General features: G+C 41.4%; 4 protein-coding genes and 1 pseudogene across 4 annotated transcripts; all 5 read right to left on the reverse strand.

Annotated features, from left to right (window-relative positions):
* Positions 1-1,068: 1,068 nt before the first annotated feature.
* Positions 1,069-1,669, reverse strand: LOC123497445 (uncharacterized; annotated as a pseudogene).
* A 1,925-nt stretch (positions 1,670-3,594) lies between these two features.
* On the reverse strand, positions 3,595-4,267 carry LOC123497446 (uncharacterized). Its single transcript, XM_045233858.2, has 2 exons — positions 4,121-4,267; positions 3,595-3,942 (listed from the first exon to the last, which is right to left on the reverse strand). Exons 1-2 carry the CDS (start codon positions 4,265-4,267, stop codon positions 3,742-3,744), a joined length of 348 nt encoding a protein of 115 aa, XP_045089793.1. The 3' UTR covers positions 3,595-3,741.
* A 2,021-nt stretch (positions 4,268-6,288) lies between these two features.
* Positions 6,289-6,883, reverse strand: LOC109751198 (uncharacterized). The gene is made up of 2 exons (XM_040404749.3): positions 6,716-6,883; positions 6,289-6,537 (listed from the first exon to the last, which is right to left on the reverse strand). Exons 1-2 carry the CDS (start codon positions 6,881-6,883, stop codon positions 6,337-6,339), a joined length of 369 nt encoding a protein of 122 aa, XP_040260683.2. The 3' UTR covers positions 6,289-6,336.
* A 2,049-nt stretch (positions 6,884-8,932) lies between these two features.
* LOC123497447 (uncharacterized) lies at positions 8,933-9,483 on the reverse strand. Its single transcript, XM_045233859.2, has 2 exons — positions 9,312-9,483; positions 8,933-9,133 (listed from the first exon to the last, which is right to left on the reverse strand). Exons 1-2 carry the CDS (start codon positions 9,477-9,479, stop codon positions 8,933-8,935), a joined length of 369 nt encoding a protein of 122 aa, XP_045089794.1. The 5' UTR covers positions 9,480-9,483.
* Positions 9,484-11,184: 1,701 nt separating this feature from the next.
* Positions 11,185-12,119, reverse strand: LOC123497448 (uncharacterized). Its single transcript, XM_045233860.2, has 2 exons — positions 11,931-12,119; positions 11,185-11,752 (listed from the first exon to the last, which is right to left on the reverse strand). Exons 1-2 carry the CDS (start codon positions 12,117-12,119, stop codon positions 11,552-11,554), a joined length of 390 nt encoding a protein of 129 aa, XP_045089795.1. The 3' UTR covers positions 11,185-11,551.
* Between the last annotated feature and the right edge of the window lie 657 nt (positions 12,120-12,776).

Genomic DNA, 12,776 nt, shown 5'->3' on the forward strand with positions numbered 1-12,776 from the left:
GAACAACTAGACCACATATCACATGGGAAACTTATTTTATTTTATTTTTTTGACATTTCCATCATTTTCTTTTATTTTTTTAAAACGGAAAAGGCGGTCTGGGGGGGGGGGGTGCATTCGGTGGAATGGGCCAAGTTACTAATGGCGCACCGTGGGGGTTCGGGGGAATTGACAAGGGAAATTGGCCCCAAACAGAGTTGTACTGCTCATTTCTTTGTTGACCACAGGTGGTCTAGCATCAGCCGCCACATAATCTGGATTAGAACCCTCCTTCAGGATATCTGCCCTTCTTTTCCTTGGCTGCATCAACCGCATTGATTCTGACCCCAAACGAATTGAGCTGCTGCATCTCCTGGAATAACTCCAGGCTTCAATACTCTTGTCAAAGACAGTGCAATTTCTGGGTTGATACTTCTTGATAACATATAATATCACAACCAGCTGTCGACAGAAAAAACACCAACTCTGACAAAAAGAACGTTCTGCAAATAATCTAGGCATTTGGAAGGTCATGTGAATATATGTAGAAGGAATATGCTTGAGTATATGAAACTGATACTAGGAAATTAGTTTTGGGTCCTTGTTATTGCAGGTTGTTTATGCCACCAAACTTTTATATACTGAAATTGCAATGCAATACAGGGCATTGCAGCTATGGAAACTAACATGTGTTAATTACTGAAAATTATTTTGAAGTTAGTAATTACAATGATTTTCATCAGACATTAGATACTTTTTATGCTGTTCTACTGAATACATGAGCTGCAAATGGTTAAAGATGTGATAATGAGACATAACCCCATCATTTAAAGTAATGTTCTTGCCAAATTAATAGCAGTTAAAACCACATTAATTTCAATTGGAGAAGGCCAAGGCCAAAGTCCTTAAGAAGACCAACACCAGTTTCGGGAAGAAGCACCAAAGAAGGCAAAATCAGAACTACAGCAGAAAAAATAACTGTTTGCGGTTATTTATTTATGCATAATTCACAATGTGGCATCGTTCACAGTATTTCAGCTATAAGCACCATAATATGATTAACAATTTTGTCTACAGATCAAGGAAAAAGTCAGGAGAAAGGTGTAAACCAAATATGCCCTACATTGGTCAACATGAGTGCGGTCATGGCTTGGGATTCTCCTTGTTGAGCTCCCTCTTGGGCCTCTGCGGCGCATTCTTGGGGTTGGTGAACCATGTCGTGTAGAGGAACTGTTTGTGAGGTCCGTCGTGGTCGCAGATGAGCCTGAGCTTCTGCTTCTCCCTCATCCACCGCAGCATGATCTTCATCTGCCTCTTGCTTGTCAAACCCCTCAGCCCTACGTCCTGAAGAAAATCAACACACCGTGCACGTTCTAAATTACAAGGAATCCAAAGTGACACTTCAATCCATTGCAAGAACAAAGAAGACATGGCCCGTCCACCAACATCGGCGGACAGACATTTCATCGAACTGGTTGCGTGCGGAGATGAAACACAAGTTTAGTACAGAGTGAGCGCATACCTTGACGTGCTCCCAAATGTCGGAGATGGTGAGGGGGCCATGCACCTTGACGACATCGAAGATGGTGCGGGTGATGGACTGCGGCTGCTCCGGCGCCGTCGTCAGCTCGATCGGCGCCATCTTGGGCTTCCCCTTCTACGCCGCCCACCGCGCCGCCGTCGCAAACATCTCGGCGCCCTAAGGGAGGATGGACGCACCCGTTCAGACGAGAGGAGTATCCGTCGCCGCCACCAGTTCCTTAGGCTTCGCCGCCGCCGCCGGGTGGGAGGGTGAGGAAGTCGCGTACCGCCGATCCAAGTTTTTTTTAGGGAGAAGCGTACCCATCCATGTGAGGGCGCTGCTGTGTACTCAAAAGCGAGCGCTACCCTCGCATCCCTCGCGCGAGATGGGGCCTCGCACAGCGAGCGAGTGCACGTCTGTTTCTCTTTTTCCTCTTTCCTCATTTCATCTTTTGTTCGTCTGTTTATTTTAATTTATAATTAATGAAAATCGCAAATACAAAAAACTTTGTCAATTTCAAAAACAATCATGTGTATTTAGGAAAGTTCATAAATTTGAAAAATATTCCCGAATTCAAAAAATGTTACTGAATTCAAAAAATATTCAAAAATTTCTCGTCATTTTAAAAAACTGCTTGCGAGTATACAAAATATTCATGAATTCCTAAATTCATAAATCCTCATGAATTCAATAAAAATAATGACGTATAAAAATTGTTCATGGATTTGTAATAATGTTTTTGAATTCGAAAATCGTTCACAATTGCAAAAATAGTTCACGAATTCAAACAATCGATAACCTGGAAAAAAACTGTGAATTAAAATATTGTTCACAGATTTGAAAATATGTTCACGGATTCAAAAAATGTTCGTGAATTCAGAAGATGTTACTCCCTCCTTCCCAAAATGTAAGACAATTTTTGACACTAGTGTAGTGACAAAAATGTCTTATATTATTGGACAGAGGGAGTAGAAAATTCGGATGTAAATTTTCGAGTAGATGATTTTTCATATAAAAAACTTTTTCATCCTAGTTCGTATGCAAAAGTTATGCCCATTTTAAATAATTCCAGAGAGATTTTGCAAATAAAGTCGAAATTCATATTTGTTAATTTTCCCAACAACTAGACCACATATCACATGGGAAACTTATTTTATTTTATTTTTTTGACATTTCCATCATTTTCTTTTATTTATTTTTTTAACTGAAAAGGCGGTCCACAGGGGGGGTGCATTCGGTGGAATGGGCCAAGTTACTAATGGCGCACCGTGGGGGTTCGGGGGAATTGACAAGGGAAATTGGCCCCAAACAGAGTTGTACTGATCATTTCTTTGTTGACCACAGGTGGTCCAGCATCAGCCGCCACATAATCTGGATTAGAACCCTCCTTCAGGATATCTGCCCTTCTTTTCCTTGGCTGCATCAACCGCATTGATTCTGACCCCAAACGAATTGAGCTGCTGCATCTCCTGGAATAACTCCAGGCTTCAGTACTCTTGTCAAAGAAAGTGCAATTTCTGGGTTGATACTTGTTGATAACATATTATATCACAACTAGCTGTCGACAGAAAAAACACCAACTCTGACAAAAAGAACGTACTGCAAATAATCTAGGCATTTGGAAGGTCATGTGAATATATGTAGAAGGAATATGCTTGAGTATATGAAACTGATACAAGGAAATTAGTTTTGGGTCCTTGTTATTGCAGGTTGTTTATGCCACCAAACTTTTATATACTGAAATTGCAATGCAATACAGGGCATTGCAGCTCTGGAAACTAACATGTGTTAATTACTGAAAATTATTTTGAAGTTACTAATTACTATGATTTTCATCAGACATTAGATACTTTTTATGCTGTTCTACTAAATACATGACCTGCAAATGGTTAAAGATGTGATAATCAGACATAACCTCATTATTTAAAGTAATGTTCTTGCCAAAGTTAATAGCAGTTAAAACCACATTAATTTCAATTGGAGAAGGCCAAGGCCAAAGTCCTTAAGAAGACCAACACCAGTTTTGGGAAGAAGCACCAAAGAAGGCAAAATCAGAACTACAGCAGAAAAAATAACTGTTTGGGGTTATTTATTTATGCATAATTCACAATGTGGCATCGTTCACAGTATTTCAGCTATAAGCACCATAATATGATTAACAATTTTGTCTACAGATCAAGGAAAAAGTCAGGAGAAAGGTGTAAACCAAATATTCCCTACATTGGTCAACATGAGTGCGGTCATGGCTTGGGATTCTCCTTGTTGAGCTCCCTCTTGGGCCTCTGCGGCGCATTCTTGGGGTTGGTGAACCATGTCGTGTAGAGGAACTGTTTGTGAGGTCCGTCGTGGTCGCAGATGAGCCTGAGCTTCTGCTTCTCCCTCATCCACCGCAGCATGATCTTCATCTGCCTCTTGCTTGTCAAACCCCTCAGCCCTACGTCCTGAAGAAAATCAACACACCGTGCACGTTCTAAATTACAAGGAATCCAAACTGACACTTCAATCCATTGCAAGAACAAAGAAGACATGGCCCGTCCACCAACATCGGCGGACAGACATTTCATCGAACAGGTTGCGTGCGGACATGAAACACAAGTTTAGTACAGAGTGAGCGCATACCTTGACGTGCCCCCAAACGTCGGAGATGGTGAGGGGGCCATGCTCCTTGACGACATCGAAGATGCTGCGGGTGATGGACTGCGCCTGCTCCGGCGCCATCTTGGGCTTCCCCTTCTTCGCCGCCCACCGCGCCGCCGTCGCAAACATCTCGACGCCCTAAGGGAGGATGGACGCACCCGTTCAGACGAGAGGAGTATCCGTCGCCGCCGCCGGTTCCTTAGGCTTCGCCGCCGCCGCCGCCGGGAGGGAGGGTGAGGAAGTCGCGTACCGCCGATCCAAGTTTTTTTAGGGAGAAGCGTACCCATCCAAGTGAGGGCGCTGCTGTGTACTCAAAGCGAGCGCTACCCTCGCGTCCCTCGCGCGAGATGGGGCCTCGCACAGCGAGCGAGTGCACGTCTGTTTCTCTGTTTCCTCTTTCCTCATTTCATCTTTTGTTCGTCTGTTTATTTTAATTTATAATTAATGAAAATCGCAAATACAAAAAACTTTGTCAATTTCAAAAACAATCATGTGTATTTAGGAAAGTTCATAAATTTGAAAAATATTCCCGAATTCAAAAAATGTTACTGAATTCAAAAAATATTCAAAAATTTCTCGTCATTTTAAAAAACTGCTTGCGAGTATACAAAATATTCATGAATTCCGAAATTCATAAATCCTCATGAATTCAATAAAAATAATGACGTATAAAAATTGTTCATCGATTTGTAATAATGTTTTTGAATTCAAAAATCGTTCACAATTGCAAAAATAGTTCACGAATTCAAACAATCGATAACCTGGAAAAAAACTGTGAATTAAAATATTGTTCACAGATTTGAAAATATGTTCACGGATTCAAAAAATGTTCGTGAATTCAGAAGATGTTACTCCCTCCTTCCCAAAATGTAAGACATTTTTTTACACTAGTGTAGTGACAAAAATGTCTTATATTATTGGACAGAGGGAGTAGAAAATTCGGATGTAACTTTTCGAGTAGATGATTTTTCATATAAAAAACTTTTTCATCCGAGTTCGTATGCAAAAGTTATGTCCATTTTAAGAAATTCCAGAGAGATTTTGCAAATAAAGTCAAAATTCATATTTGTTAATTTTCCCAACAACTAGACCACATATCACATGGGAAACTTATTTTATTTTATTTTTTGACATTTCCATCATTTTCTTTTTTTTTAAACTGAAAAGGCGGTCCAAAGGGGGGGTGGTGCATTCGGTGGAATGGGCCAAGTTACTAATTGCGTACCGTGGGGGTTCGGGGGAATTGACAAGGGAAATTGGCCCCAAACAGAGTTGTACTGCTCATTTCTTTGTTGACCACAGGTGGTCTAGCATCAGCCGCCACATAATCTGGATTAGAACCCTCCTTCTGGATATCTGCCCTTCTTTTCCTTGGCTGCATCAACCGCATTGATTCTGACCCCAAACGAATTGAGCTGCTGCATCTCCTGGAATAACTCCAGGCTTCAGTACTCTTGTCAAAGACAGTGCAATTTCTGGGTTGATACTTCTTGTTAACATATAATATCACAACTAGCTGTCGACAGAAAAAACACCAACTCTGACAAAAAGAACGTTCTGCAAATAATCTAGGCATTTGGAAGGTCATGTGAATATATGTAGAAGGAATATGCTTGAGTATATGAAACTGATACTAGGAAATTAGTTTTGGGTCCTTGTTATTGCAGGTTGTTTATGCCACCAAACTTTTATATACTGAAATTGCAATGCAATACAGGGCATTGAAGCTCTGGAAACTAACATGTGTTAATTACTGAAAATTATTTTGAAGTTACTAATTACTATGATTTTCATCAGACATTAGATACTTTTTATGCTGTTCTACTGAATACATGACCTGCAAATGGTTAAAGATGTGATAACGAGACATCACCCCATCATTTAAAGTAATGTTCTTGCCAAAGTTAATAGCAGCTAAAACCACATTAATTTCAATTAAAGAAGGCCAAGGCCAAAGTCCTTAAGAAGACCAACACCAGTTTCGGGAAGAAGCACCAAAGAAGGCAAAATCAGAACTACAGCAGAAAAAATAACTGTTTGGGGTTATTTATTTATGCATAATTCACAATGTGGCATCGTTCACAGTATTTCAGCTATAAGCACCATAATATGATTAACAATTTTGTCTACAGATCAAGGAAAAAGTCAGGAGAAAGGTGTAAACCAAATATGCCCTACATTGGTCAACATGAGTGCGGTCATGGCTTGGGATTCTCCTTGTTGAGCTCCCTCTTGGGCCTCTGCGGCGCATTCTTGGGGTTGGTGAACCATGTCGTGTAGAGGAACTGTTTGTGAGGTCCGTCGTGGTCGCAGATGAGCCTGAGCTTCTGCTTCTCCCTCATCCACCGCAGCATGATCTTCATCTGCCTCTTGCCTGTCAAACCCCTCAGCCCTACGTCCTGAATAAAATCAACACACCGTGCACGTTCTAAATTACAAGGAATCCAAAGTGACACTTCAATCCATTGCAAGAACAAAGAAGACATGGCCCGTCCACCAACATTGGCGGACAAACATTTCATCGAACAGGTTATGTGCGGAGATGAAACACAAGTTTAGTACAGAGTGAGCGCATACCTTGACGTGCTCCCAAACGTCGGAGATGGTGAGGGGGCCATGCTCCTTGACGACATCGAAGATGGTGCGGGTGATGGACTGCGCCTGCTCCGGCGCCGTCGTCAACTCGATCGGCGCCATCTTGGGCTTCCCCTTCTTCGCCGCCCACCGCGCCGCCGTCGCAAACATCTCGGCGCCCTAAGGGAGGATGGACGCACCCGTTCAGACGAGAGGAGTATCTGTCGTCGCCGCCGCCGGGAGGGAGGGTGAGGAAGTCGCGTACCGCCTATCCAAGTTTTTTTAGGGAGAAGCGTACCCATCCAAGTGAGGGCGCTGCTGTGTACTCAAAGCGAGCGCTACCCTCGCGTCCCTCGCGCGAGATGGGGCCTCGCACAGCGAGCGAGTGCACGTCTGTTTCTCTTTTTCCTCTTTCCTCATTTCATCTTTTGTTCGTCTGTTTATTTTAATTTATAATTAATAAAAATCGCAAATACAAAAAACTTTGTCAATTTCAAAAACAATCTTGTGTATTTAGGAAAGTTCATAAATTTGAAAAATATTCCCAAATTCAAAAAATGTTACTGAATTCAAAAAATATTCAAAAATTTCTCGTCATTAAAAAACTGCTTGCGAGTATACAAAATATTCATGAATTCTGAAATTCATAAATCCTCATGAATTCAATAAAAATAATGACTTATAAAAATTGTTCATGGATTTGTAATAATGTTTTTGAATTCAAAAATCGTTCACAATTGCAAAAATAGTTCACGAATTCAAACAATCGATAACCTGGAAAAAAATTGTGAATTAAAATATTGTTCACAGATTTGAAAATATGTTCACTGATTCAAAAAATGTTCGTGAATTCAGAAGATGTTACCCCCTCCTTCCCAAAATGTAAGACATTTTTTGACACTAGTGTAGTGACAAAAATGTCTTATATTATTGGACAGAGGGAGTAGAAAATTCGGATGTAACTTTTCGAGTAGATGATTTTTCATAAAAAAAACTTTTTCATCCGAGTTCGTATGCAAAAGTTATGCCCATTTTAAGAAAAATTCCAGAGAGATTTTGCAAATAAAGTCGAAATTCATATTTGTTAATTTTCCCAACAACTAGACCACATATCACATGCGAAACTTATTTTATTGTATTTTTTTGACATTTTCATCATTTTCTTTTATTTTTTTAAAAACTGAAAAGGCGGTCCACAGGGGGGCGGTGCATTCGGTGGAATGGGCCAAGTTACTAATGGCGCACCGTGGGGGTTCGGGGGAATTGACAAGGGAAATTGGCCCCAAACAGAGTTGTACTGCTCATTTCTTTGTTGACCACAGGTGGTCTAGCATCAGCCGCCACATAATCTGGATTAGAACCCTCCTTCAGGATATCTGCCCTTCTTTTCCTTGGCTGCATCAACCGCATTGATTCTGACCCCAAACGAATTGAGCTGCTGCATCTCCTGGAATAACTCCAGGCTTCAGTACTCTTGTCAAAGACAGTGCAATTTCTGGGTTGATACTTCTTGATAAGATATAATATCACAACTAGCTGTCGACAGAAAAAAACACCAACTCTGACAAAAAGAACGTTCTGCAAATAATCTAGGCATTTGGAAGGTCATGTGAATATATGTAGAAGGAATATGCTTGAGTATATGAAACTGATACTAGGAAATTAGTTTTGGGTCCTTGTTATTGCAGGTTGTTTATGCCACCAAACTTTTATATACTGAAATTGCAATGCAATACAAGGCATTGCAGCTCTGGAAACTAACATGTGTTAATTACTGAAAATTATTTTGAAGTTACTAATTACTATGATTTTCATCAGACATTAGATACTTTTTATGCTGTTCTACTGAATACATGACCTGCAAATGGTTAAAGATGTGATAATGAGACATAACCCCATCATTTAAAGTAATGTTCTTGCCAAAGTTAATAGCAGTTAAAACCACATTAATTTCAATTGGAGAAGGCCAAGGCCAAAGTCCTTAAGAAGACCAACACCAGTTTCGGGAAGAAGCACCAAAGAAGGCAAAATCAGAACTACAGCAGAAAAAAATAACTGTTTGGGGTTATTTATTTATGCATAATTCACAATGTGGCATCGTTCACAGTATTTCAGCTATAAGCGCCATAATATGATTAACAATTTTGTCTACAGATCAAGGAAAAAGTCAGGAGAAAGGTGTAAACCAAATATGCCCTACATTGGTCAACATGAGTGCGGTCATGGCTTGGGATTCTCCTTGTTGAGCTCCCTCTTGGGCCTCTGCGGCGCATTCTTGGGGTTGGTGAACCATGTCGTGTAGAGGAACTGTTTTTGAGGTCCGTCGTGGTCGCCGATGAGCCTGAGCTTCTGCTTCTCCCTCATCCACCGCAGCATGATCTTCATCTGCCTCTTGCTTGTCAAACCCATCAGCCCCACGCCCTGAAGAAAATCAACACACCGTGCACGTTCTAAATTACAAGGAATCCAAACTGACACTTCAATCCATTGCAAGAACAAAGAAGACATGGCCCGTCCACCAACATCGGCGGACAGACATTTCATCGAACAGGTTGCGTGCGGAGATGAAACACAAGTTTAGTACAGAGTGAGCGCATACCTTGACGTGCTCCCAAACGTCGGAGATGGTGAGGGGGCCATGCTCCTTGACGACATCGAAGATGGTGCGGGTGATGGACTGCGCCTGCTCCGGCGCCGTCGTCGGCTCGATCGGCGCCATCTTGGGCTTCCCCTTCTTCGCCGCCCACCGCGCCGCCGTCGCAAACATCTCGGCGCCCTAAGGGAGGATGGACGCACCCGTTCAGACGAGAGGAGTATCCGTCGCCGCCGCCGGTTCCTTAGGCTTCGCCGCCGCCGCCGCCGGGAGGGAGGGTGAGGAAGTCGCGTACCGCCGATCCAAGTTTTTTTAGGGAGAAGCGTACCCATCCAAGTGAGGGCGCTGCTGTGTACTCAAAGCGAGCGCTACCCTCGCGTCCCTCGCGCGAGATGGGGCCTCGCACAGCGAGCGAGTGCACGTCTGTTTCTCTTTTTCCTCTTTCCTCATTTCATCTTTTGTTCGTCTGTTTATTTTAATTTATAATTAATGAAAATCGCAAATACAAAAAACTTTGTCAATTTCAAAAACGATCATGTGTATGTTGGAAAGTTCATAAATTTGAAAAATATTCCCGAATTCAAAAAATGTTACTGAATTCAAAAAATATTCAAAAATTTCTCGTCATTTTAAAAAACTGTTTGCGAGTATACAAAATATTCATGAATTCCGAAATTCATAAATCCTCATGAATTCAATAAAAATAATGACGTATAAAAATTGTTCATGGATTTGTAATAATGTTTTTGAATTCAAAAATCATTCATAATTGCAAAAATAGTTCACGAATTCAAACAATCGATAACCTGGAAAAAAACTGTGAATTAAAATATTGTTCACAGATTTGAAAATATGTTCACGGATTCAAAAAATGTTCGTGAATTCAGAAGATGTTACTCCCTCCTTCCCAAAATGTAAGACATTTTTTGACACTAGTGTAGTGAAAAAAATGTCTTATATTATTGGACAGAGGGAGTAGAAAATTTGGATGTAACTTTTCGAGTAGATGATTTTTCATATAAAAAACTTTTTCATCCGAGTTCGTATGCAAAAGTTATGCCCATTTAAAGAAATTTCAGAGAGATTTTGCAAATAAAGTCAAAATTCATATTTGTTAATTTTCCCAACAACTAGACCACATATCACATGGGAAACTTATTTTATTTTATTTTTTTTGACATTTCCATCATTTTCTTTTATTTTTTTTAAACTGAAAAGGCGGTCCACAGGGGGGGTGCATTCGGTGGAATGGGCCAAGTTACTAGTGGTGCACCGTGGGGGTTCCGGGGAATTGACAAGGGAAATTGGCCCCAAACAGAGTTGTACTGCTCATTTCTTTGTTGACCACAGGTGGTCTAGCATCAGCCGCCACATAATCTGGATTAGAATCCTCCTTCAGGATATCTGCCCTTCTTTTCCTTGGCTGCATCAACCGCATTGATTCTGACCCCAAACGAATTGAGCTGCTGCATCTCCTGGAATAACTCCAGGCTTCAGTACTCTTGTCAAAGACAGTGCAATTTCTGGGTTGATACTTCTTGATAACATATAATATCACAACTAGCTGTCGACAGAAAAAACACCAACTCTGACAAAAAGAACGTTCTGCAAATAATGTAGGCATTTGGAAGGTCATGTGAATATATGTAGAAGGAATATGCTTGAGTATATGAAACTGATACTAGGAAATTAGTTTTGGGTCCTTGTTATTGCAGGTTGTTTATGCCACCAAACTTTTATATACTGAAATTGCAATGCAATACAGGGCATTGCAGCTCTGGAAACTAACATGTGTTCATTACTGAAAATTATTTTGAAGTTACTAATTACTATGATTTTCATCAGACATTAGATACTTTTTATGCTGTTCTACTGAATACATGACCTGCAAATGGTTAAAGATGTGATAATGAGACATAACCCCATCATTTAAAGTAATGTTCTTGCCAAAGTTAATAGCAGTTAAAACCACATTAATTTCAATTGGAGAAGGCCAAGGCCAAAGTCCTTAAGAAGACCAACACCAGTTTCGAGAAGAAGCACCAAAGAAGGCAAAATCAGAACTACAGCAGAAAAAATAACTGTTTGGGGTTATTTATTTATGCATAATTCACAATGTGGCATCGTTCACAGTATTTCAGCTATAAGCACCATAATATGATTAACAATTTTGTCTACAGATCAAGGAAAAAGTCAAGAGAAAGGTGTAAACCAAATATGCCCTACATTGGTCAACATGAGTGCGGTCATGGCTTGGGATTCTCCTTGTTGAGCTCCCTCTTGGGCCTCTGCGGCGCATTCTTGGGGTTGGTGAACCATGTCGTGTAGAGGAACTGTTTGTGAGGTCCGTCGTGGTCGCAGATGAGCCTGAGCTTCTGCTTCTCCCTCATCCACCGCAGCATGATCTTCATCTGCCTCTTGCTTGTCAAACCCCTCAGCCCTACGTCCTGAAGAAAATCAACACACCGTGCACGTTCTAAATTACAAGGAATCCAAACTGACACTTCAATCCATTGCAAGAACAAAGAAGACATGGCCCGTCCACCAACATCGGCGGACAGACATTTCATCGAACAGGTTGCGTGCGGAGATGAAACACAAGTTTAGTACAGAGTGAGCGCATACCTTGACGTGCTCCCAAACGTCGGAGATGGTGAGGGGGGCATGCTCCTTGACGACATCGAAGATGGTGCGGGTGATGGACTGCGCCTGCTCCGGCGCTGTCGTCAGATCGATCGGCGCCGTCGTCAGCTCGATCGGCGCCATCTTGGGCTTCCCCTTCTTCGCCGCCCACCGCGCCGCCGTCGCAAACATCTCGGCGCCCTAAGGGAGGATGGACGCACCCGTTCAGACGAGAGGAGTATCCGTCGCCGCCGCCGGTTCCTTAGGCTTCGCCGTCGCCGCCGCCGGGAGGGAGGGTGAGGAAGTCGCGTACCGCCGATCCAAGTTTTTTTTAGGGAGAAGCGTACCCATCCAAGTGAGGGCGCTGCTGTGTACTCAAAGCGAGCGCTACCCTCGCGTCCCTCGCGCGGGATGGGGCCTCGCACAGCGAGCGAGTGCACGTCTGTTTCTCTTTTTCCTCTTTCCTCATTTCATCTTTTGTTCGTCTGTTTATTTTAATTTATAATTAATGAAAATCGCAAATACAAAAAACTTTGTCAATTTCAAAAACAATCATGTGTATTTAGGAAAGTTCATAAATTTGAAAAATATTCCCAAATTCAAAAAATGTTACTGAATTCAAAAAATATTCAAAAATTTCTCGTCATTTTAAAAAACTGCTTGCGAGTATACAAAATATTCATGAATTCCGAAATTCATAAATCCTCATGAATTCAATAAAAATAATGCCGTATAAAAATTGTTCATGGATTTGTAATAATGTTTTTGAATTCAAAAATCGTTCACAATTGCAAAAATAGTTCACGAATTCAAACAATCGATAACCTGGAAAAAAACTGTGAATTAAAA

Source organism: Aegilops tauschii, chromosome 3, assembly GCF_002575655.3.
Source record: "Aegilops tauschii subsp. strangulata cultivar AL8/78 chromosome 3, Aet v6.0, whole genome shotgun sequence".
NCBI lineage: Eukaryota > Viridiplantae > Streptophyta > Magnoliopsida > Poales > Poaceae > Aegilops > Aegilops tauschii.